At 33.6% G+C, this 27,299-nt stretch overlaps 1 protein-coding gene and 2 long non-coding RNA genes across 3 annotated transcripts in view; 1 reads left to right on the top strand and 2 right to left on the bottom strand.

Moving 5' to 3' along the window:
* The window catches only part of LOC128240489 (S-antigen protein-like), a 36,344-nt gene extending 24,838 nt beyond the window's left edge, over window positions 1–11,506 (top strand). The window contains exons 3-4 of the mRNA XM_052957139.1: window positions 10,782–11,238; window positions 11,484–11,506. Coding sequence (XP_052813099.1) covers window positions 10,782–11,238; window positions 11,484–11,506 — 480 coding nt within the window. The remainder of the gene's footprint in view (window positions 1–10,781; window positions 11,239–11,483) is intronic.
* An 11,060-nt stretch (window positions 11,507–22,566) lies between these two features.
* LOC128240380 (uncharacterized) lies at window positions 22,567–23,602 on the bottom strand. Its single transcript, XR_008262165.1, has 2 exons — window positions 23,555–23,602; window positions 22,567–22,687 (listed from the first exon to the last, which is right to left on the bottom strand). It is a non-coding gene; the product is annotated as an uncharacterized LOC128240380 (long non-coding RNA).
* Window positions 23,603–25,623: 2,021 nt separating this feature from the next.
* LOC128240377 (uncharacterized) lies at window positions 25,624–26,659 on the bottom strand. Its single transcript, XR_008262162.1, has 2 exons — window positions 26,612–26,659; window positions 25,624–25,744 (listed from the first exon to the last, which is right to left on the bottom strand). It is a non-coding gene; the product is annotated as an uncharacterized LOC128240377 (long non-coding RNA).
* Between the last annotated feature and the right edge of the window lie 640 nt (window positions 26,660–27,299).

The following is a 27,299-nucleotide window of genomic DNA, read 5'->3' as shown; positions in this document are numbered from 1 at the left end:
TTTTGCACGATTTGGTTTAGGAGATCAATGTACTTGTATTTAATCATCGATTTGCATTGATTTGGTTATAAGCCTACTTACTCATACATAAACACAAATAACGACAACACATGATCCTAACGTATTATATTCAGTGGTAAACTAAAGTGTCCAATTGGAGCTGTCATATTAAACAGACAATCATCTTTCCGAGGTTTTACTCGAGTGATGAAGATGAAAACGTTTGTGAGAATCATGGTTGCGAAAAATTAGTAGGTAGCATATGACAAATTAACAATTTGCAGCATAACTACGGTTATAAAATACGTACAAAAGGAAATATCATTCCTTGGTACTCATTACAATGCGTACACAAAAGAAAGGTCATTTTCTTGGTTGTCTGATGTTTATTATGCTCATGAATATATCTAGGCATTAAAGAATATGTTTTGTTAGGTTGAATAAGCTTAATGCCATTTAAATCCTATTCGAACCGAGGTTTTTACGGCATTATTCTGAATGCTAAATGTTTGCCAGTATTTTAAATGTAATCGCATAGCGAAAACTAGAAGGTTGTTTCGGGAAAAAAAATCACTGATGCTTGTCTGATTTTTTCCAAGACATTTGACGTTGGGAAATATGGAACGCAGTGTTGTTCTTAACCTAAGCAACTAATTTATCTCATACTTAAAGGTATAGAATACGAATACCTTCCCGATATCCTAAATTAAATACACACTGCTTGTTTATTCACTTTATTTTGCTTGTGAGGACAGTCTCAGTCGAATCAAAATGTTATTTATTATATATTGAGTAACTTTTACATACATATTGTCTCAAAGCAAATACCTATTGATTAAGTAATAACTAAATAAAGCCATATTACACAACAATAAATTAACACGTGCCCTGTATAACTTCTAGAAAGTCTTTACAATATATTTCTGTGGAACTATTCAGACACCGATAATCATTGAAATTCCTTTCTTTTCGGCACAAAATTAAATTTTGTATTATGTACAATTTTAACCACTGCAATCGAATATTAAAGGGGTACATTTGAGTCACCCTGCGGTTGGTTTGTCGTTAGGAGCGTTTTCCGGAATATTTCGAGAAAATTACTAAATGAATTTTGTCTAATTTCAAACAATGGTAAAGCCCAATGAGGGGAAGAGCAAAAGATAAGAACCACAACTATAGTGCAGTTAATTACAGAGTTACTGCCCTTTGCTATGTTGTCTTGTCCGGCGTATACCTTGATACATAATATCAATTTTGGTGGGATTTCCGAATAGTTTACTGACACTTTTATGAGGGCGTGTTCTGGGTGTATTTATCACAATCATTGATAGCTCTAGTTTGGAAACATATTGTTCAACGTACCCTGTAACCATCAAATCCGTTGCCTTTTCTGTTTGATTTATAGTCATATAATTTTTTTTGCAGTTAAACACAACAAATAATAACGCTTAACTAATTTTAAATTTCAATGTTTGAAGATTTGAATAAGTCATGAAATCCTCATAAAACATGGTTTTAAAATCGAACGTATTAAGATGATTGCAAACAAAAAAATGTATATACTATACCGTCCCTTTTCTCTGTGAACATCTATTTTTTAATGGTCAAAGCAACGACAATCGTTTCGTAATTCAGGTAGGATAATATTACTCATGACAAACTGTCCATCTTTGCATGCGCTTTAAAGTTTAAGCATCGTGTGATCTTCACATCAGACGGTATTTGGTCGGCACAAAACCTCGTTTCCGACGCAATTTATACAAGCATCATTTACGATATTCCTTATTTACTATAGGTTAGATCTACTACATAAACAAGATCCAATGTGTATGTAATATATGCATACATATCGCTTCTTGAAAGTGTGTTCTCCTAGACATATTATTAATTGTATGTAATAAAAGCGAGCTGATTTTAAATAATGCTACAATGTAGTATTTTCATTTTTTGTAACATTAATTGTTTTGACAGTTTAAAATGCTGTTTTTATGAAAAACCACTCACACAAGAGGATCCCGACGAACATGCACGTATGAACGTATTGTTGTGTAATTCGGGATGTGATCAGTTAAAACAGTCACTAAACGAATACTGAATATTAAAAATGTATGAGATATCACAATTCCAACATGTTGAAAATTCAATATAAATAACAAAATCGTTGGTTTAACACCTTTTCACCTACACTAAGCAAGAGGCACAGCAGTACAAAACATCAAACAAAACATAATAAAACATTAAACAAAGACCATGATATTTCTGGTGATTGTTGGTATATTACCGTCTTGGCAACTGAAAACTATAAATATTGCATATTTCAAGTTTACCTCTCAATATTTTCATCTCTTTTATAACAAGACTGTACATGCCTCATGTGAATCATTTGTTTTCAACGAATTCAAATGGAATATTTATATGCTTAGCAACGAACAATGTCTGGCTAGCGCTTGTGATAATTTGAATTTTGAAGCATTTTCGTCGTATACTGTTTCTCTCGACAGGAATACCGGTTTAACGTGTATATAACGGGCCACTGCATCTATGAGCCAGCTATTTTGTTTGTAGCTTACGAAGAAGTTATAATTTTCAACGAGAATTGGTCTTTGTTTACGTTTTCGCCGGGCGAACATTCTTCACTTGTTTCATATTACAGTATAGGGTATTTTTTATTTTTTTTTCAAATATCATTTTATGTTTATGGCAATGTATTTTATTGATAATATACATGTTCAAGTATATATAATTTTGGCTAATTGAAATTATTTATTGTGACTTTAATGAGCCTTTGTCATCAAGCCACTGTGAATCGAGTTAAACAAAGCACATTGCAATGTAGTTAAAGATGCACTTTTACTCCCAAATAAGATTTACCACAATTAAAACAAGTGTTTTGATATACCAAAAAAGGGTGAGGAAAAGTCAATACAATGGTTATTATGAAGAATACCGAGTTTATTTTAAAAGAAATGTGCAAAAAAACACGGTATTTCTACCTTATAAGACGATAGTAAATCACAGAAAATCTTTTAGTATTCACCAATCTTTTAATATTTTTTGTTTTCAGCTTTTAAATACACGGTAACAACCTTGATATCAGTTATTTCTATTGTTCATAAATACATAAATAGTAGTTAAAGGTTTACCACTCAAAGTTAATATTTGTTATACATGTATTTTTACTGATTTTGAATAAGTGTGTCACTTAAAACAAAAGATGTTCAGATTGTACTTTTTCACTAAAGAAGAAATCAAGTCGTGTTTGAGTTGAAGACTCGGCAATTCTAAGGGGCTTAGTTTGCCGTTTTAAATCCGTAATCATTAATGCTATTACCCATCCTGCATTCTATGGCGAAGTTTTAAAACAAAAACTTTGTAAATTTAAATAGCTTCCTTAATAAGGCTGACTAATCTGCTCAATGACATTTAAATCTTACTTAAACCGAAGTAATTGCTTCATTATTCTGGAATGATAAATGTTTGCCCTTATATAAAATATAATTGGGAAAAACTAGAAGGATGTTTTTGAAGCAAATAAAATAGTTTGCCATTATGCTTGTCTCATTTTGTTCCATTATCAAGATGCAGAAGAATCGTGAAATAAGGAATGAAACTGTGTTTAATTGTAGACTATGCGTAAAATGACTTATGAAGCCAATACCGGTCTTTTATTATTCGTGTTGTCTTGCTCGTTTTTGTCATAAAAGGTCGTTGCCATAGAGTATAGTTGTTTGTTTTCGTAAGAACGCAATGTATATCACCGAACAAGCAATACAATTATTATAATTTATCTAAAAAATAAAGTTGTTCTGAACATATATAGGTACGATACATAGTACAATACGTTTTTAAATCATAAATACATTGTATATTATATATTGGTTGAAACATCCATTCACACTTACATCATATAATAAACATATCGAGGAACTCGCGCAAATCGCATTAGCTAATATCACCGGTGTTGGCAAAGACAATTATGTCAAATATGATATATTTACGAGGATTCCTAAAATGCATATCCTTTTTAATGATTTTGCACACAGCCCCGGCAGAGTTTGAACAAATAATACACGGTCTACCATTTTCATTCTATAAATAACATCGATATATTTCTTGAAAAACTATAACTTGTGTGTACAAACAGTGTCCACGTTTGAAATGGCCTATATGTATAACTCTCTGCTGTATGACATAAAAAGCGGAAATACTATTAACTGTAATTAATAAAAGATTTGTTTGCTGAGTAAGATCGAGTAAGGCACGCAAAGATCTTGTTTTCTCCCACCTCAGATAAGTAGATCCAATAATTTTACCATGCCAGAAATTCTTATCTTGCCCACGGGCGAAGATAAAATGCCCGTATGGAACTCCTTTTTTAAAGGTCACCATATTGTAATTACCTCCCTTGTTGAAGACTGTCGTATGTAGCATCATCGCAACCTTGTCTTGTGGCAATATTTAGAACGCAAATGAATTATTTCTCGCTTCAAATGTCACCCTAGAACAGTTTTCACGCACCTTCCAAGAAATAATGCTTCACTCTCCTCAGAACTATTTAAAGACCGATTTGACTATTAACATAATCTGAATCACTGCGCGCATATCCATGACAACCGCGAATTATCGCACATCCATACGCAATTATTTTCACTAAGCACAAAAGAGTTCCAGCAAAAAAAATACTTCTTTACTTAATTTTGTTTAACTGAGTTGGGAGAAAAAGCATCTTCCATGGCAGAGAGTGTAAGATAGGTTCATCCCAACCCTCGCGCAGGGTGTTCTGCGGAAACTTGGTAAACCTCGTTTCCGCAAAACACCCTACGCTCGGGTCGAAATGAACCTATCTTACACTCTCTGCCATGGAAGATACATAGTCTTTATATTCCATCGATTGATAGCTCTGTACATATTGAAAGCTATGTTTCAGAATGGAATAAGATTTCTCATCTATAAACATATGTCAGTTGTGGATACTACTTGTTTATATGTTTAATTATTCCCTTTCAAGATGAGCACATATTCCGATAAGTTATCCTGTATTACATTAATTGAATACCTGTATCGGAAACTAGTTGTACCAGAGTAAGTAAATAAAAAAGGCTTTTTGTCATGGTCAGGGACTAACTTAAGCAGCTAATTAATCACACAGAGACAGGTATAGAATACCTTCTTGATTCACTACATTACATATACAAAGTTCATTCACTTGATTTGTGTTTGTACAAATTTCTCATGAAGACAGTCAGAGTTAAATCTTATTGTCATTTGTTATGGGTGACTTAAACATACGTCTTGTCGCAAAGCAAATACCTTTAGTTTAATGTAGTAACAACGTACCTATAAGCAATTTGAAACAACATTCAATTAACACGTGATTATCATTATTACTAGACTTTCTTTAAAATATATATAACTCCCGGAACTCCTTAGACTCCGATAACCATTCAAATGCAATTGTGACACTAAAACAATGGTACACATTTTAATAACAGGTGACTAGAGTTCTCAAACCAGATGCATGAGTGCCAGCTGTTTTGTTCATTGAGTGATCAGCTCTAATTGACACCCAGACATTCCATGCAGACTTGATTAATTAACAAATGACTGGAACCCTTTGAGACAACTCTTTAAACAAGTATACAGTAAGGCAATAATTAACACATTTTTCATTTCGTTACAAATGTCAGAGCATGTTGTTTTAAATCCGAGACGGTTTATAAATCATCTTCGAACATCTGGAGAGATGAAATATGTTCGTTGTAAGGCCTCGACCTTAATCTGTCTAAAGAAAGAACATTTCATACTTGCGAGTCCTTAGATGTCAAAAATATATCGTTAGTAATAAGTCCATTATTTTTTGCAAACGGATGCTGTACGAAATGATTGATATAGTTAGTGTCATCAAATTTTTCAACTAAAATTATCTCCACGATGCTAGTCAACTTTATTGAAAGATATTCTGACTCCTCAATAAAGTGATTAGTCATGACCGAATCTTAAATCTACCAGAAAATGTATGTAACGTTTTTCGAATAGATTTTTAGTTTGAACCACGTGAACTACTGTTTAATAACTGTCCAAACGGTTTCAATAAATAAAACTTCTCGTTTTTTTTACAAATTTTCCTCTGTGTTTCCTTGTGCTTTGATTAAGAAAATGATTACTTAATTAATTACACTTTAATACAAGCGTCAAATCAACTAGGTATTTACAAGGATAACCTTCTCGAACAACGTTTTGGGTTATTCTCAAACAAAAAAAATATTGCTGACTTCACTGCACTACTCATTTTGGCATGCATGTATTACATGAGTTTACTGAATAACAACTTGAAACATGTAGATCTTAGGGATATTCCCTTAAGAATACATGAACTGCACTGTATTTTGTCGAATGAGCGTATATGGAAAGTATACCTAAAAAGTGTTTTTAGGAAGTAACGGCAATATATATTCGTGTATATCAATTCTTACAATTAAAAACAGAACAGTTCACCAGTTAGCAATCAATTATTATTGGTCTTTCTAAAAATAAGTCGGTGCCGGACTGCGCCAGACCTGTCGACTTATTTGCTTAGAATACCAAAAATTAATTCCAACTCTGACTTAAGGAACAGATACAACTTTAAAAATTGTTTTGAAAATTCCCTTATATTTAACAAATGATACATTTTAATACCCCTCAAACTTTCATTATGATGGACCAGGTTTCTCTGAAGGCCACTCATAATAGCGGATGGGAACGCATTTTCTTGCCAAAATTTCTACAATTACACCGTTGTTGTGTACATCAGGCACACAATGGACAATTTTCTGCAATCTTAGTGGAATATCAGATTGCTATTTCCCTCTGAGACCAATAAACATATCACGCGGTGTCTTGTTCGTTGTTGAAAGTCCGATAATAAAGACTAATTGGCTCTGGATTTAAACTTTCATCCAAGAGTTGCTTAATATTGATGTCTTAATTATAGCTGATTAGATGCGATTGCTTTTGAAGATCATTACGTAGACAGTAAGATAATTATGATTAAATAATTATCTGATTCGAAGTAGAACTTTCATTGCATTATATTAGACTTATTTTTTTCAATTTAGATTTCGCTGCGTCCAACATGAGTCATGTTGTCTTTAAGAAGGATCACCTTGTTTTTTTTCACTCGTTAATATATCGCACTTAAATTGCGCATACAGGCTTATAGCGTTTCTTTCTGAAAATCTTTGGAAATTTTAGTTTTTATACGTCAAAAAGGTCAAGGACAATTTACCCTCAACTGCAGAAAATCTTATAAAATGTGGGAATAAACATTTTTCATTCACTTTTTTAGTCCCGATTTCTTAAAGCTGTTTTGAAACTCTGTTCTGAATGACAGTTTAAAACACTTTTAAGTGGACATGACTGTTCAGGTCAATTTGCTAAACGTACAACGGTTTAACACGATGTCATTAGCCAAACACTGCGTTTGCCTCTGAGACCAACAATCGCATCACTCTAAATCTTATACTAGTATTTGTTGTTAAATAACCGATAGTAGAGAACATTTAGTCTGTAATCGGAAATACACATTCATGCCAGAATTGTTAATGAGGGTGATGTAATGCTTTATTGAATTAATTTGCTTTTGAGGGTTATAAGGCAAACAATAGGTATAACAGCGATGCCTAGTAGACTAAAATATGTGCATGTTCCGAATGGTTTAAAGCCTTCTACCAAAATGCAAAAATGACATTTAAAACCATCGATTTTTCGAGATTTAAAGATGGAGAGTGAGTTTTGGGATGAAGCAGAATGTCCTCGCGTGCACGTACCTCTTAACGTCATGATCCAATAGATTATATGACTACACCAACATCTCTTACAGAAGTACAAATAAGTCTGGCAAAATAAATCATAATTAAAATGCCGCATTGTCGCATCATTTAAACGCAGCTCATTAGTTTACGATATACATTTCATAATAAGTCGTGGATAGGGCACTCCTTTAAAGGAAGCTATGTGTATGCATGGAACACGTTAAAAAGATTTAATCTATCTTCTGTCGGACAACTGGCCAATAAATGCAATTGGCCACTAATCATTCAAGGATGTATGTACTCGTACTTTTTGCATTAGACACGAAGTTTTGTGCAAACAATGGTTAAAATAATAAGCGCATGCATATTGAAGAGGACGATTTATGAGACATATCACGCCTGAAATAAAAACAAAAACAAACACAGATTGATTGACTAATATTTATGCGACAATTTAAATTGACTAATGCAATCATTTAAATGTGAAAACTTGCGTAAAGATAATGACCCATTCCTTCCTGCGTGTTAGCGGACAGTGCACTCGAGACCTGCAAACGAAGTAGTATACGACAAATTTAATGTGTTTAAAGCTGTTCCCACCGCCTCCCGCAATTGTGAGTAACAAATATTCATGTAAACCCATTGTACACAGTGGTGATTCCAATATATGTATCCAAAACAATTCATCGTCATTTAGTGTAAACTACAGTAACGGTACTAATTTTACGTTTAAAGGACATTGTTATAGATATGCCGACAATACAGATATGAAAGTGTATTTATTATGTATCTTAGATTATAACCTAAACATTGAGCCAAGGACATCGATTATCTTATTCAATGTATACCACGGTCCATCATTAAGATGAAAGTTTTACAACTTAATAGACAAATTTAATATATTGGTTCCTCGCTTACTAAAAGCACGTTATAATCTACAATCACACACTTAATTTTTTAATTAGAAATATACATATTATCGGGTAAACTCGCATTCGAACCAATGGGCAATTTTATAGTACGATTTAAAAATCAATAATAGAAACGAAACTACACAAATTACTTCAACATAAGTTAATGGGCCAAACCCTTCATTTAAATTTTACCAGCAGTGACTAGTATGTGGGTGAGTGTGTCTTTGTGTGTGTTGTCTGATAACGTCGTTTGTCTCGCATTAATTGTATATTTGACCTTGAGTCAGGTGACCGGTCAACGTCTATGCTGCTAAGCTTCCATTATTGTATTAAATCTTAAAAGTTACGAATCGAGAGACACAAACTTAAAATTAGAACAAACGGATATTGCAATCATTTTATGATTTTGCTATTTATAGATTATAAAGAATTAAAGTAGTGAACTGCGTAAATGCACATTTCCGGTTTGCAAACTTGAAACCTACTACCTACTTCTGCTCTGTTTTTCTAGCAAAATGTCTACGATTACTATCGATTATACAAGGGCTTTTTATAGAAGGAAGAGGCATTCATGCTTCAAAAATAAATATGCATGCTAATTATGATATGATGGTTAAAGTTCATTTTAAAAGCGTCTTTCGATGTATAATATGTTCACTGCAATACAAATTCTGCCATGCATGTATGACTTGGGTCTGCTAAATAAAACACTTAAAATGTGAAAATCTTATGGATGTCTCCTCCAGAATATATTAACTGCACGTGTATTTTGTCGAAGGAGCGATTATGCAACTTATATCTGAAAACTGTTTTTAAAAGTAACGGCCATATACTTTTGTCTCCTGCATACGAAATGGTAATTCTTACAACGAAATACAGGGTCAACAAATTCGTCTAATTCTTCAACTGTAGATGGAAACAACTGGTAAAGGTTTAATGAACTTAACGACCTTGAAGTTATGTAACAACTAAAAACAGATAACAGATGTCTGAAGCAAAAATTTGTCTTGGTTTATTCAATACAATTTATCATCGTCTCATGCCAGCTGAGTCTCCCTTAAATGTCAGTCTGTTACAGTATGCTACATGCATGTAGGTGTATCCAAGATTAAATATTTCAGATAGGTTTTCTTTGGATATTCTTTACGGTGGACAAAGTGTGGGTATGTGTGTCTTTGGTTGAATCGTACTCTGGCCTTATAAGACACATCGAGATGTTACTTTAGTAACGCTGCTTGACAAAACGAGTCAAGCTGGTCCAATTTAGTAACGAAATCAACAGCCAGATTTCCATTCAGTTATTGTCTGGTCTCATTTCTAGAGTTATCTAGAAGTACGCGCATGCACACTTGCTAATATGAATCATTCTTGGGGGTTTTCACGCTGAATTGTTTCCAGTTAGAATTTATTGCTGGTCTTTTTAACAAAAAAAAACCGTGCTGGACTACGCCCGACATGTCGACTTATTTGCTTAGAATACCAACACTGAATACTTACCTTAACTGCATATAGTTTTTCTTGTTGTCTTTTTTCAATTTTTGCTGAAATACCTTTTTAATCAAGTTGAACGTAGAAACATACAACACTTCAGGTAAGGTTGACATATTCACTAAGATTTCTCATAAATATATTCGCTGGAGTAAATATTACAACAAGTAATTAGTTTAGGTACATCTGCAAGCATGTTCACGTTTGTGAATGATTGCTCGTCGAATAAGCGAATGTACAATTTTAAGCAGGTTTTACATTTTGACTGACGGATTTAAACCGTTGAGCAATTTTTAGTGGACAAGTCATTTCAGGTCTATAGACTCAAATATATCGGTTTTACTCAATGCATTCGGTCCATAAAATGACGAAAAAATGGGAAACAAATTTATCAATCGTCTTTCTGACTGACCTAGGAATACAGTGCAATTATTTTTAAAAATAGGGACAAGAAGAATGCCTTTCCAAAACAAATTTGGAAATTTCGGAACGCCGTTAAGCCTGCAAAATTCATCAGAATGGCTACCTACAGTCTATCTCTGTTTTCTCCCCGGTGTTCTTTTTCATTATCACAGATTTTTTTCAGAGAATAAACGGCGCTGATGGACCAGATTTCTCTGAAGGCCACAACGACGATGATGGACCAGGTTTCTCTGAAGGCTACAGCGGCGATGATGGACCAGGTTTCTCTGAAGGCCGCAACGGCGATGATGGACCAGGTTTCTCTGAAGGCCACAACGCCGATGATGGACCAGGTTTCTCTGAAGGCCACAACGGCGATGATGGACCAGGTTTCTCTGAAGGCCACAACGGCGATGATGGACCAGGGTTCTCTGAAGGCCACAACGACGATGATGGACCAGGTTTCTCTGAAGGCCACAACGGCGATGATGGACCAGATTTCTCTGAAGGCCACAACGGCGATGATGGACCAGGTTTCTCTGAAGGCCACAACGGCGGTGATAGACCAGGTTTCTCTGAAGGCCACAACGACGATAATGGACCAGGTTTCTCTGAAGGCCATAACGGCGAGGATGGACCAGGTTTCTCTGAAGGCCACTCAAAATATGCAAACGCATATTTTTTTGCCAAAAAGTCTACAATTACACCGTTGTTGTGCAAATCAGGCACAAAATCGACAATATTCTGCAATCTTAAGTGGAAATTTCGAAATTGCTATTTGCCTCTGAGACCAATGAACATACAATGCGATGTCTTGTTTGCTGTTAAACGACCAATAATAAAGACAAATTGGCTCTGGTTTTACAAAGTTTAACTTTCATCCCAGAATTGCTGAATGTCGATGACTAAATGGCTCATTAAGTGCATATTGCTTTTGACGATCAAAACGCAAATTATAATATAATTATGATTAAAATAGTATCTGATTGGAACTATAAATGTCATTATATTGTATCAGACTCATTGTCCTAAATATCGCTGTCTCTGCGTCAAAAATGAGTCACATCTATTTAATTGTGTCTTTTGAAGGCCAACACAATTCCTGTTCTGAGGATTTTACGATAATAACCGGGAACAACTTTTATATCAGTTATGTCTGGTAAACTAATATGATTACAAATCTCATATTCCGTCATTCCTTTTAACAAAGTTTCAAAATCTAAGACGTCCGTTTTTTCTGTCTAAGATTTAAAACCTTTCCATTAAACGTTTAATGGATTGATTCACTAAGAAGCAATCATTTGCAAAAGTGCAGTTTTGCGATGGAACAACAATTTAGCACTTCTTTGAAATGTGTTAGGTTATGTATGTAAAAAGCAGTATGTTCGTTTTGAGAAAAGCGTTTATCGGTCCATGAAATTACCAGTAAATTCAATCAGATATCACATAGTCCAAATGTCAAGTAATAATAACACTCATATCAAAAGGCCGAAATGTTTTAACAAGTCCTTAATGAGAAATACGGCGTGAATTCACAAACATACTTAAGTCGCATATCGTACAAAGGAAAATACCTGTAACCCACCTGATTACATTGTAATATTCCAGATCAAACATAGTAAAGGATTTTAAGCGGGAAAATATTTTAAATTCTTAAATCTTCAGTGAAACTAGCCATAGGACTCGAAGATGGAACATCGAAAACCGATATTGAATATTAACAAACCAATTCAAACATTGATTAAAACATCAATATCGTAACCTTTTCATGACATACGTTCAACGACGATTTCAAGGAACTCTCAATTGAAGCAATCATTCTTAGTATATCCGTTATTGTTATAAAGATCAAACCGTGTGAGCATTTATCATAGTGGATCATGTATGAAGGTCAATCAAAGGTATTGATTGAATAAGAATCTTTAAAATGCCAATTTAAAAAAATAAATGGGTTTTTGGCTGCAAATATTTGGCATCCTGGAAAATGATATTATAAGAAAATTGTCAACAAGGCTCTCATTATACTAAACTATGTGATGACGTCTGTTATATTTGTTGTATTTTGTTGTAAACAAACATTTCATGTTGTTGTTTTTTTCCAATTCTGTCAAGCCTTTGTATGGTATCAACTACCATTATGCTTGATGCTCTCATTTTGCACTGGCCAGACCGGTACAGTTTAAGGAACTTGTACGTATTATGCTAATGCATCACCTTTACTCGTTATATATAGGTTCTCATGGAGCCATCCTTAACATTTGTTGTTTTTTTCAGTTCAACTCATCGAAAATGCCCCAACTGTAGACATATGTGATTCAATATACTATTATCCTTTCAGGTGTAAATCAGCAATCGCTCAAAAATCCCATTTACTATTTATGCTATGGTATTGCATGGACGTTTCATATCTTACTTGTATTTCATAATCGGAAGAAGACTATGTCATGATTCTTTTTTAATGACAATATTAGCGTTTTGTATGCTGACTGGTATTGACCAGCCTACCTCAGCCGGATTCAGTGGTATAAAGTGGAAGGATAACCATGTATTAATGTAAGGCGTTGAGCACTAAATACTTTGTTGACACATTTATCATTCCAGTAAGAGTGTATTACATTTAAAAATAAAACGTTTTCACTACAACTACCAACGTTTCAAAACTTCGGACACAATTGAGTTTAGTTTCAAAGGGCGTCAGTCTGCAAGAAGGAGAGTCTGTCAAAACACCGGAATTCTATAAAGTGTAAAGGTTTACAATATACGTTAAATAAAATACTATTTTTAAGCCTTGTACCTTGTGACCGATGAGTTTACCCTGTACGGTGTATGACATGTTTGTTCACTCTTTTGTGTATAATATTTGCCTGTGCTACTGAACTGTTTAAGATTTCGTGGCAGTGCTGACATATGTATCTGGTATTATATAAATGGAAATCATAAAATGTAAAGACTCTCAAGTGTCATGTAATGAAAAAAAAAAATACCGGTCAAATATGGGCGTACAAAATAACAAAAGCTTATTTGACTACAAGGGCTATTTAAAAAGATACAACACAGTATTGCTATCATATTTTAATGCTTGGTGTTTATTACTCGATATAATATCTTACTGTTCTAGAATCGGCTTCAAATAACTGCTTTTTTATTGCCACTATGAGAGAAATGAAAACAAAAGACATAAAGCTATACAACTTTAAAACTGCTATAAAAAATGAAAGAATAAACTAAAATATATAAACGGTAATATTATAAAACTGGATCCCGTTAATAAAATTTATAAGGAAGTCACGTTTTCAAAAATACCTTCTATTTTCAAATTTAATTGTTAGTAATATTGTTTTATGAAATTGTTACTGTTAAAGACATAATAACATCTATTTAACTAGCATTGTTTTCGATTAACTAGCGTTGTTTTCGATTACTCCGAATAAACTCAATAGCAGCTGACTGCTGATCTACCAAATTGAAGTAATATGCGCATAAAAAAATATTGCCGTCGTATTGAATAAATTATATTATAATTATGAAACATTGCACGAGATATTTTCAACTTCAATTCATATGCATACACTATTACCGAATATGTGTGTACTAAGTAGTACTCTAGTTAATAACTTTACGGTTTACCTCCAGATAAGGTTATTTCCCCCCACAAAAAAGATCAGCAACAGCACTGAAATGGTGCTACGTGTGTTTAACTAAATATAAACTTTTTTAATGTATTAAAATGTTCTAAAAACTTAGCTGTTATTTTATTTGCTGTTTTATTTTGTCGTTGTTTTCGGACATAGTCATACTTGTGACGTTAAATCTCTGTATTGATAAATACACTCAAGTAAGAAAAGTTTGGTGTAAGTCGGTTTAAACCAATGCACGGTTTTTTCTTCCGATTATATCAACAGTAATGTTAAACGCGATACATTGTATGAAAGGTTTCATGGACAACTTGTATGATGAAGCTAACATGAGCAATGCACAGATGTAATGTATTCAAAAGTTTTATTCATTATCACGGGTCAAAAGTCAACATTTATTAAAGACATGGCCATGGCCATTGCTACTTATGTGCAAATCAGTCCTCGGTAATACATGTATAACAATACATATGAAAACAGACTGAGTGGTAGGCTTCGTCTGGATCAGAGAAATAAATTAAGTTATTTGAATCGGTGAACATAGGTACATACTCAAAATGCCTTGACTATAAGTAGGTCAATTTAAAACAACAAGGGGCATGAATAAATACTTAAACATATACTACTACACATAGTACTTTATACGAGAAGAATTTGTTTCCGCCGAAGAGATTATCGTTTCCTACTGTGAGATAACCATGCCCTGGATTTGATAAGCAGGCACATGTGTCTTGTTTAATGGCATCCATAAACTATTCGTTGATGTATATCCTTAAGTATCTACAAATGAAGCCATCTGTCATTCATCAAAACCACAGAATTGCTTGTAGTTTCTGCCAATTAAGAGGACAAAGATCATGATAATAAGGGCAAATTGCTCCTACATATATCATTCTGTATCATTGTTCGATGTATATCTTATTTAACACAATGCGTTTAATAGGTTCCGGGGTAATTGACAACTAACAATCCACTCCAGATAAAAGATACGCGGACAATTTGCCATGATCAATACAATAGAATTCGGTGACAACATATTAGTTAGCACTACTTTGACATGTTATCATCCTTGAATTCGCCTAATTTGCTGCTTAAAGTAAATCGTTAACATACATATCTGACAACATTGGACAAACCAAACATTTTGCATCAAGATATGATTAACTACTGTTTGCCTTTAATTTCAAAATATTTCACTACTGCATATCAGCAATTATTAATATTTTGTTCACATTTTATAATTATGCTTTTCGCTAAAGTCTACCTGCAAATGAACTAGGTAAAATGTGCTCGTCATTCAGATAAACAAAACACGAATAGCCCGCTTGCGTAGTTCATGTTTCTCCAGGCCTTTTCGGCGAGACCTCGAAGAAAATCTTATTTAATGTATATCTTCTTCGTTGTGTAAACTAATCTTTATTGTTATTGATATGTTTCAGTTTAGGTGTGTCTTCATTGTCACTTTTCCAACATTTAAAATAGTTCCTTTTGTAGACACGCCGTTTATTCGAACGTTGTTTACAGCTTTGATTCAAGACTTGGATAAAAGTAAATTTAATGCAACTTCTACATGCGTAGGTATCCCGCGTTCAGTTAAAGAATACCTATATTATTTTATGTCGATCGAAAGGCTATATATGTTTGACTTGACTTTATAATCATTTGACGGATTGAGGGGTAGTTGGTTCTGTTTTGTAAATGGGCTATTATTTACACATTAAACATGATTATAATCTATACTATTTATGATTACGAATGACATCTGTTCTAAATACATTTTCAACAGAACGGTATTTATAAAAATGGACATACAAAGCAAAGGATAGTAGTATTTCGTACGAAGTGCTTTATTTATAATTACCCTTATCAATTTTGAACAATTAAGTCACAAAAATAATTCGTGTGTACTTTTCTATTAGCGTTTTTTTTCTTACCATGTTTCTCGTTCAGGGGCATTAAGGAGTGGTTTAATCAATTCATTATGCTGATTTAATATACGAACGTGGAGAGTTGTAGTTATTACGTAGTTAAACCATATCCATTGAGATAGCAAGAATATGGAATTTGGCTAGAGCAGACAACTCCCGTAAGCCCAAAATGTCTAAAAAAACGTATACTTCGCCTATTCTGGTGATTGTATTAACTAGGCTGCCTTCAATGTCATTCGATTTGTACTGTTGCCGTAATACTATGATGCAGACACACTGACGAATAGAGCGGATTGTTTATTGCATTAGTGGCCGACAAAACTCAACGGGCAATGCCTAAAGCTGAACAAGACCATAATATTTCAGAAAGAAAAAGGATGACGTTTCTTTATCACGTATTTTCTTGCCAATCTATAACGAAATATATCCTAAATATCGTAGCATTGAGAATAACAAAATAATTTATGTGTAGTTATTGTTTTGCCCATGTTCTAAATCCATATGCTCTTGTTGTTGTTAAAAGGCCATTTCATCCTTTTTAACAAACGAGCCATAGTAAATTCCTTTTAATGAAATTTTGAGTTTTAACTTAAAGAATGTGTAAGCAAAATAATTCACTATTGAAAAAAGTTTAAAATAATTATTTTGTTTAAATAGATTTAGTTGTAAGAACTCTTAAAGTGTGAATACGTAAATAATTGAAGGCACAATTGTGATGTATAAGTAAGATATCGTGAAGACTATTACTAGCGAATCACCATTAGCTGTGTGTTTTGTGTTAATATGAATTTTTATTAGTCTTTCATCATTGTGCAAGTTGGCTTGATAGGTTTATTATCATTTGTTTTATTGTTAAGTTTCCTCAAGGTAATGCATACTTTGATAAGATTGACCTTTTGCGTTTTATCTTTATTTAGAATTGTTGGGACAAGAGTGAGGTTTGTGCACATAAACTGGTTTAAACCCCAAGTAAATTTACATTTAACTGACATTTCCAAGGCGGTACCTAACAATTCTGATAAACATACCTAGTTCTTTTATATATTGTATGTATGCACTGTGCTGCTTGTGAAGTTTTGTGCTGTTCTTGTTTCTTGTTTGTGATTTTATGTTCTATGTCTTTGGCGTTTACCCAGTGCCATTAAACCTGGTATATGTTTAACTTTTTGCTACTGAGGTTGTTTCTGTAGCTTTTTGCATACATATTGCTCCTCTCCTGAAAGAAATACTCCTGTTTTATTTCGTAATTTGATCTTATTATTCTAAGGAAAAAAGAAATGGTGATATTTTCAAACGAAACATATAATCAACATTTCGAGGTGTACGCGCATAATTACATTAGCTGATATCACCTTTGTTTGCAGAAACCATTGCGTCAAATATGATTTAATCACAAAAATCACTTAAACAGGTCATTTATCATAATGAATACTTCATAAGATAATACAAATATCAATAAAGTGTAATAATTATTGTATAAACGCACTTTGTAAGATTGGCATATATCCCTTAACATTACCAAGTTTCTCGGGCTTGAATCTTTGTTAGGGCATTTTACATGTGAAGCACTTAATTAATTAAATTCCTAATTATCTTCAGTTGCACTATCCTGGTAATGGTTACGATTAGGTCTAAAATGAATCCGTGATAGTACCCGTTTTTGATAATAATAGTACTAACCTTCGTAATTAAACGGGATTTTGGCATTCCCTGTGTTAATTACACACTGTTATAGGAAGACAACAGAGCAAATACTATTAGCTGCCATTAATTTTGCACGCAGCCCTAGTCACATAAAGTATATTTGCCGAGTTTTACCGAATACATCATGAAATGTCTAATGTTGTTCCTCATTGAATCTACTAGTAATGCTGAATTAACCTGACACAAATGCGAACGTTTTTAATTATAGTAGCAAAAATGACTTTGATTGTATTATGCTGTTTAAGTCTGTGTATTGTGCCAGGAGATGAAAGCGTTTTTTTTTGTTTTTTATGTCTTAAACTGCTGTGCATTTATTGGGAAAATCAAAAGTAAGATAAGATAAGTTAAAAAAGCGGCTGAGAAGATAACATGTTTACTATATAAACATTCACATAGTTATTAATATGCGATGTTCCAACCCGAATTATTTTGAAAAATGCAACGTTGCCGTAAATTAATCCATTATACAATGGGTAATTAAGGAAACCCACGCTTATAAAAAAATGCCTTGCAATAATCGTCACCATGTTTCATTTATTAATTAAAGGAAAATACAATTTTCATCAGCATCAAAATGACTATGGATGAAAATTATTTTTATTTGTTCGGTATATATAGTTTTATCATTATTTTAAAATGAGTTCAACCGAAACCAGAAATGTCCAAGGATATGTTTGTCTGAATAAGTTAGCCCTCATCTAGTGGAACGCCTTCGATTAATGTTATACATTGACAACTGATTAAATTTACAAACTACAAACAGACTAACTGGAAACTGAATTTCCTTCACTGAAATAAATGAAATATAAAATTCGCTCTCTTTATACGGATCGTAATTTCGACTGGTATGATGAATGAGTTCTGGGGTGGTATTCAATATAAAAAATTTCCGAACTAAATGTTGTCATTTATTAATAATGATTCTAATATACGTCTTTCAAGGCATATAATTTCAGTGACAAAACAATAAGCTCCAGTGAGTTTGCACAGTTATTGCTTTACTTATAGACCTTTCTTTAATAATTGTTTTGAGGAAAACGAATGAAATATTTCAGAAATCGGTTATTATGTTGACACTGAAAACGTTTGCAATATATTCTGACAACAGATGACTTACATACAAAAACACTAGAGACCAAAATGTAACATTGCGTATCATCATTATGGCGAACAGTACTCGATGCCCAACTGTTTTATTAATTGAAGGATAAGCCTTATTTGACACCCAATTATATATAGACGTTGATTGATATACCATTGAGCGAAATCATTCGAACCACACACACACTCACACGCTTTTCCTAACGGAAGAAGATAAAGCAATACATGCTCCATCCTTTATGCCGGTTTAAAAAAAACAAGAAAATAAAACATAAGGAAAGTCAGTACAGATTGATTTCAATCCTGTACGGTCTTCATTTACACGACTAACAAAGTTATTATTGCCATCTGGATGAGTGAAAACGTTTTATGTTAAATTAAAAAAGATCGGATAACAAAAATCTGAAAAAATAAATAAAATCATACGAGTTATTTTTTATAATGATCACACTCATTAAAAGGGGCACACTTAAGTGCATTATATCTGCTTCTATGCTCTTACCACTTTTGCTTTCGAAGGCATATTATTTCAATCTCAGATATATTAAACATATATGCGTTATATTGACGTCGATAACCAAGCAACAATATATAGGTACTGCTATAATGCTATGATAAATATATAAACATTTTTTCTTAGAATTGATATCTTGTTACTTCATAATTGCATGCACACTGAATAGAATATAACTGTTTATGAATGTTGTAAGGGCCCAATGGGAAAACCCCGACCCCATAGTTCCTATTACGGGGCACATGGATGGGGTATCATATTTTCCGCTTTCGCGCATTGACTTCACACCTAGTTTTTTTTATATAGTATATATGCACTGTGTTGTTTGTGGATTTTCTTGCTGTTGTTTCAGGTTCTATTTTCTGTTGTTTTTTTTGTTTTGTTTTGTGTTCTTTTTGGTACTGAGCTTGTTTCTGTAGTTTTTTTATATACATATTAAATCCGTTTGAAAAAGTTTAAGAATGTACTTGTAAGTCATTCATTTTTAGAATACATTTCACTTTTGCACACCGATGGTATTCGGAAACTTATTTAGTCAGTTTAATGAAATATTGCTACCAAAATGGCTTTTGACAAATATATCTTAACTGATCCCCAATTGCATTGTTATGTATTCTGTGCTCTCGATTCAACAATATCTCATTTAATCTATTGTTTTCCGAACGACTTTAATTTTAACACGATCAACAATTTAATAATCTTCCAAACATTTTTTGATGGACAATCATCATGTATAAAACAAATCGATGACCTACTTTTTAATAAGGACTTTGAACTCTGAGGCCAATTTGAGGTTTCAGGATGATCCATATCTTTACTGTCCTGAACAGTTGTACACCTCTACTCAAAGAATTTCTAGTAAACCATAAGAACGTATATCGGTGAACGAACTATTGAAATGATTGTGATAACCAGCCAGAGGTATATTAAAAGGCATTAGGTCCCTTGTATTTCGCTTCATTAACCAGCGTTTATCAAATATCTTTTTCACCAAACAATGACTAAGAAGAGGCTATTCCTGATTTACGCTAGTTACCTTTACTGTACCAATCGACGTCCACCGTCTAACTTAAACACTCGCCTAACGGACTCGTTCGGACTTGTTTAAAGTTCATCGATGCGCTCCGTTGTCTCCGCCCATTAGACCGAAATCTCACTTCCTCTTATTGATTTCATGATGGTCTTCCCGCTTATACGGTTACATTACGAACTGACCCAGTCAAACCCACTGTGTGAAGGTCTGTTGAAACTGATACCGAAGAGATATATTCAGCCGTACATGTTTGTATGCTAAACGCCGTACTAGTAATTGTATGGAAACTGCGATATGTAAAAATCTAGATGATCACACCGCGCCGATTGTTTGGAAAGGCTGTCCTCTTGAAAAACTTAATTCTAACAGTTAAATGACTGATTTATGTGTTGCCTCTTATGCAGACGATTCAACTTTTGATTATCCTTAAAATCGATTGAAAAATAGTATGTATACAATCAATAAATTTTCTTTTTGACTTGTCTTCATAGTTTTGTTCTGGTAACCTATATAGAAAAGTCACAAGGCGTCTTTTGTGTGGTAAAATTGTTTCATAAACTTATCATTTAACTGCATATTGATTAAAATATGATAAAACATTTCAATGCAATTATTTCGAAAACCTCATAAATTCAGTGTGTAATGGAGACATGGGAAACGGTATAAACCACATAATGTAGACACTGGTGGATGCGTTTATATCCGCAAACAATTACTTGTTTTTTAGACAGTATTTCTTTTCTTAACGGCTATCAAACACACAACAACGAACGTCTGTTTGCAGACATGCATTAATCTCATCAATCAAAGAAAACATAAATACTCGTATTGAGGTCAACAAGTGCAGTTAGGTTGAGCAAAATGTTGTCTGCTGTTAACAATAAGTAATAGTTACTGCATCCTATCTTATCCCGAGGAATTACAATTAGATGACAACGGACACACAGTGATAGTTATGCATTTCTTGAAGTACTATTGGGAAGGTGTGGTAATAGTTTTATTCCGTGTTGTCCATCGGGAAATGAGACGGTAAGGTTGCTTAATCCAATCAAATTATTGCTTTTAAAAGCGCAACAGTGTAACCATCCTTTACTCAGCTAATATCCATTTACATCGGAAAATATTGGAACCTTTTCAAGCTGGCGATCGTATCTCTCTGATGCAAAGATTGTCTAAAATCCGACTACGTTGTCTTTTATGATGGCTTTATGATCAGAACTATTCTAAATTTCCTTTTTTTACCTTAGACACCTAAAAGATATGTGGAAAAATTTCATAATGTAGTGAATGGTTTATTGCATTTTGTGCTAAGAACTATCAACGGGGAAATAGTCCAACCATCTGAGTCGGGCAGTTTAATCTCTAAAAAGATATTTATGAATTTATTACGGAATATATTTTATGGCTTTTTTATAGTTCACCTGACAGTGTGTCCAGACATTGTTTCCGTCCAATACTTATATGAAAATCTACAGAAACAAGCCCAGTAGCCAAAGGTTTAAACATAAACCCCGTGTAATGGCACAGGGTAAATGCCAAAGACATAGAACACAAACACAAAAAAATGACAAACATGGAACAACAGCACAAAATTCCACAAACAGCACAGTGCATATAAACTGAATCTAATTAATGTGACTGAGACTAGACTTTAACGAATGAGTATCTGTCTACAAAATCAAATCCAGTGATTGGACGAGCATTGATTTAAGTTTGTTAATTCAGTTAATATTGGAAATCCATTTATATAATTCTAGTATTAATTTTTTAAAACAACACAACCCAGTGGCCCTTTTTCGATATCGAGGTGGCCATATTCACCGCAAATGCAATTTGGGGTACTTGTTTAGGTTATAGCCCGCGTAGCGTGGCTTCACATTTCAAATTTCGAAAAAAAAGCTCGGTTATCCAACCTATGTATTCTTCTGTCACACATTCATCTCTATAGAATTAATACATAGATGTTACTGGATACTGCGTCTACATCATATCAATAAATAGCATTTAAAACAGCTGATGTCGTAACGGGCGCGTTTTTGGTCTGTACAAATACATTTAGGTTTAGATATTTATTGTTTTCAAATGTTCACATGTCCAGTCACTGAAGCGGGATGACACTCGACCTTCACATCATTGACGTACCAATCTGCGTTGCACCCTCCGCAGTAATTGGAGCTAAAATGTAAAGAAAACAGTTAACATTAATTCAATACGAAAAACATGTCATGCAGAAAAAATCAGAAATCCTTTTTAAACCATTTCAAACGTAAAGTGTTCCTGCGTATGTCCGCGTTCTTTCAACGTTTTACTTTCAATGACGTCAAATCACTTTCGATTTCAAAGTCTCGCATTATTTATTTATGATTTCATTAGTAAGCAAATTAGAACACAATCAAACAAAAGAACAAAAAAAAACAATTAGCGTGCATTTACCGTAATGAATGATACAAAGGCTATGCATGCATGCATATTAGTCACTATTAGCCAGCTGAGCGTTTGAGATAAGGTTTGTCTTCTGGCCAGGGCAATGTTTCGATCAACCGTTTCTCTTTATTTTAACTTTAAACAGCTGACAGCTAAGTTACCGAAATATACGTACTAAACAACCAAAGTAGAATAATGTAATCCAATTCATCATTTTGATTCTTCGGAAAGTATAATACGTTTTAATTAATATTTCATTGCGTCAGACATTTTTCATGTTTTATATATTACAAATGTCCATGCTAACATGTTATAAATAAAAATAAAACGCTTTATTTCGATTAGCATTTCAGTCGTTACAATCAAATGATATAATGTCTAACAAAACGAAAGAATTCCTATAAACAGGATTGACAGCGGCATTATATATGTAGCGATTTCAAATCCATGCAATTATCATAAACAAAAAGGCAGACAGGTAAATCATATGTACAATCAACAAATTGAAAGTACAAGTTTTCTCGTGGTATAAAAGGTCATTTCTAGCGAAATAGGTTAGAAACTAAACAAAATAGAACTGATTTTTTCTGTTTCGATATTTTAAAGTATTACACTTACTGGCAGGTGGCGTTTGGATATGCTGCGCAGCCAGAAAACATTGCAGACAACTTAAACACTCGCCTAACGGACTCGTTCGGACTTGTTTAAAGTTCATCGATGCGCTCCGTTGTCTCCGCCCATTAGACCGAAATCTCACTTCCTCTTATTGATTTCATGATGGTCTTCCCGCTTATACGGTTACATTACGAACTGACCCAGTCAAACCCACTGTGTGAAGGTCTGTTGAAACTGATACCGAAGAGATATATTCAGCCGTACATGTTTGTATGCTAAACGCCGTACTAGTAATTGTATGGAAACTGCGATATGTAAAAATCTAGATGATCACACCGCGCCGATTGTTTGGAAAGGCTGTCCTCTTGAAAAACTTAATTCTAACAGTTAAATGACTGATTTATGTGTTGCCTCTTATGCAGACGATTCAACTTTTGATTATCCTTAAAATCGATTGAAAAATAGTATGTATACAATCAATAAATTTTCTTTTTGACTTGTCTTCATAGTTTTGTTCTGGTAACCTATATAGAAAAGTCACAAGGCGTCTTTTGTGTGGTAAAATTGTTTCATAAACTTATCATTTAACTGCATATTGATTAAAATATGATAAAACATTTCAATGCAATTATTTCGAAAACCTCATAAATTCAGTGTGTAATGGAGACATGGGAAACGGTATAAACCACATAATGTAGACACTGGTGGATGCGTTTATATCCGCAAACAATTACTTGTTTTTTAGACAGTATTTCTTTTCTTAACGGCTATCAAACACACAACAACGAACGTCTGTTTGCAGACATGCATTAATCTCATCAATCAAAGAAAACATAAATACTCGTATTGAGGTCAACAAGTGCAGTTAGGTTGAGCAAAATGTTGTCTGCTGTTAACAATAAGTAATAGTTACTGCATCCTATCTTATCCCGAGGAATTACAATTAGATGACAACGGACACACAGTGATAGTTATGCATTTCTTGAAGTACTATTGGGAAGGTGTGGTAATAGTTTTATTCCGTGTTGTCCATCGGGAAATGAGACGGTAAGGTTGCTTAATCCAATCAAATTATTGCTTTTAAAAGCGCAACAGTGTAACCATCCTTTACTCAGCTAATATCCATTTACATCGGAAAATATTGGAACCTTTTCAAGCTGGCGATCGTATCTCTCTGATGCAAAGATTGTCTAAAATCCGACTACGTTGTCTTTTATGATGGCTTTATGATCAGAACTATTCTAAATTTCCTTTTTTTACCTTAGACACCTAAAAGATATGTGGAAAAATTTCATAATGTAGTGAATGGTTTATTGCATTTTGTGCTAAGAACTATCAACGGGGAAATAGTCCAACCATCTGAGTCGGGCAGTTTAATCTCTAAAAAGATATTTATGAATTTATTACGGAATATATTTTATGGCTTTTTTATAGTTCACCTGACAGTGTGTCCAGACATTGTTTCCGTCCAATACTTATATGAAAATCTACAGAAACAAGCCCAGTAGCCAAAGGTTTAAACATAAACCCCGTGTAATGGCACAGGGTAAATGCCAAAGACATAGAACACAAACACAAAAAAATGACAAACATGGAACAACAGCACAAAACTCCACAAACAGCACAGTGCATATAAACTGAATCTAATTAATGTGACTGAGACTAGACTTTAACGAATGAGTATCTGTCTACAAAATCAAATCCAGTGATTGGACGAGCATTGATTTAAGTTTGTTAATTCAGTTAATATTGGAAATCCATTTATATAATTCTAGTATTAATTTTTTAAAACAACACAACCCAGTGGCCCTTTTTCGATATCGAGGTGGCCATATTCACCGCAAATGCAATTTGGGGTACTTGTTTAGGTTATAGCCCGCGTAGCGTGGCTTCACATTTCAAATTTCGAAAAAAAAGCTCGGTTATCCAACCTATGTATTCTTCTGTCACACATTCATCTCTATAGAATTAATACATAGATGTTACTGGATACTGCGTCTACATCATATCAATAAATAGCATTTAAAACAGCTGATGTCGTAACGGGCGCGTTTTTGGTCTGTACAAATACATTTAGGTTTAGATATTTATTGTTTTCAAATGTTCACATGTCCAGTCACTGAAGCGGGATGACACTCGACCTTCACATCATTGACGTACCAATCTGCGTTGCACCCTCCGCAGTAATTGGAGCTAAAATGTAAAGAAAACAGTTAACATTAATTCAATACGAAAAACATGTCATGCAGAAAAAATCAGAAATCCTTTTTAAACCATTTCAAACGTAAAGTGTTCCTGCGTATGTCCGCGTTCTTTCAACGTTTTACTTTCAATGACGTCAAATCACTTTCGATTTCAAAGTCTCGCATTATTTATTTATGATTTCATTAGTAAGCAAATTAGAACACAATCAAACAAAAGAACAAAAAAAAACAATTAGCGTGCATTTACCGTAATGAATGATACAAAGGCTATGCATGCATGCATATTAGTCACTATTAGCCAGCTGAGCGTTTGAGATAAGGTTTGTCTTCTGGCCAGGGCAATGTTTCGATCAACCGTTTCTCTTTATTTTAACTTTAAACAGCTGACAGCTAAGTTACCGAAATATACGTACTAAACAACCAAAGTAGAATAATGTAATCCAATTCATCATTTTGATTCTTCGGAAAGTATAATACGTTTTAATTAATATTTCATTGCGTCAGACATTTTTCATGTTTTATATATTACAAATGTCCATGCTAACATGTTATAAATAAAAATAAAACGCTTTATTTCGATTAGCATTTCAGTCGTTACAATCAAATGATATAATGTCTAACAAAACGAAAGAATTCCTATAAACAGGATTGACAGCGGCATTATATATGTAGCGATTTCAAATCCATGCAATTATCATAAACAAAAAGGCAGACAGGTAAACCATATGTACAATCAACAAATTGAAAGTACAAGTTTTCTCGTGGTATAAAAGGTCATTTCTAGCGAAATAGGTTAGAAACTAAACAAAATAGAACTGATTTTTTCTGTTTCGATATTTTAAAGTATTACACTTACTGGCAGGTGGCGTTTGGATATGCTGCGCAGCCAGAAAACATTGCAGACAACTTAAACACTCGCCTAACGGACTCGTTCGGACTTGTTTAAAGTTCATCGATGCGCTCCGTTGTCTCCGCCCATTAGACCGAAATCTCACTTCCTCTTATTGATTTCATGATGGTCTTCCCGCTTATACGGTTACATTACGAACTGACCCAGTCAAACCCACTGTGTGAAGGTCTGTTGAAACTGATACCGAAGAGATATATTCAGCCGTACATGTTTGTATGCTAAACGCCGTACTAGTAATTGTATGGAAACTGCGATATGTAAAAATCTAGATGATCACACCGCGCCGATTGTTTGGAAAGGCTGTCCTCTTGAAAAACTTAATTCTAACAGTTAAATGACTGATTTATGTGTTGCCTCTTATGCAGACGATTCAACTTTTGATTATCCTTAAAATCGATTGAAAAATAGTATGTATACAATCAATAAATTTTCTTTTTGACTTGTCTTCATAGTTTTGTTCTGGTAACCTATATAGAAAAGTCACAAGGCGTCTTTTGTGTGGTAAAATTGTTTCATAAACTTATCATTTAACTGCATATTGATTAAAATATGATAAAACATTTCAATGCAATTATTTCGAAAACCTCATAAATTCAGTGTGTAATGGAGACATGGGAAACGGTATAAACCACAT

The sequence above is a fragment of the Mya arenaria genome, chromosome 7, assembly GCF_026914265.1.
Source record: "Mya arenaria isolate MELC-2E11 chromosome 7, ASM2691426v1".
Taxonomy (NCBI): Eukaryota; Metazoa; Mollusca; class Bivalvia; order Myida; family Myidae; genus Mya; species Mya arenaria.
The sequence above is the reverse complement of the archived record's forward strand: the minus strand, read 5'-3'. Positions and strand labels throughout refer to the sequence as shown.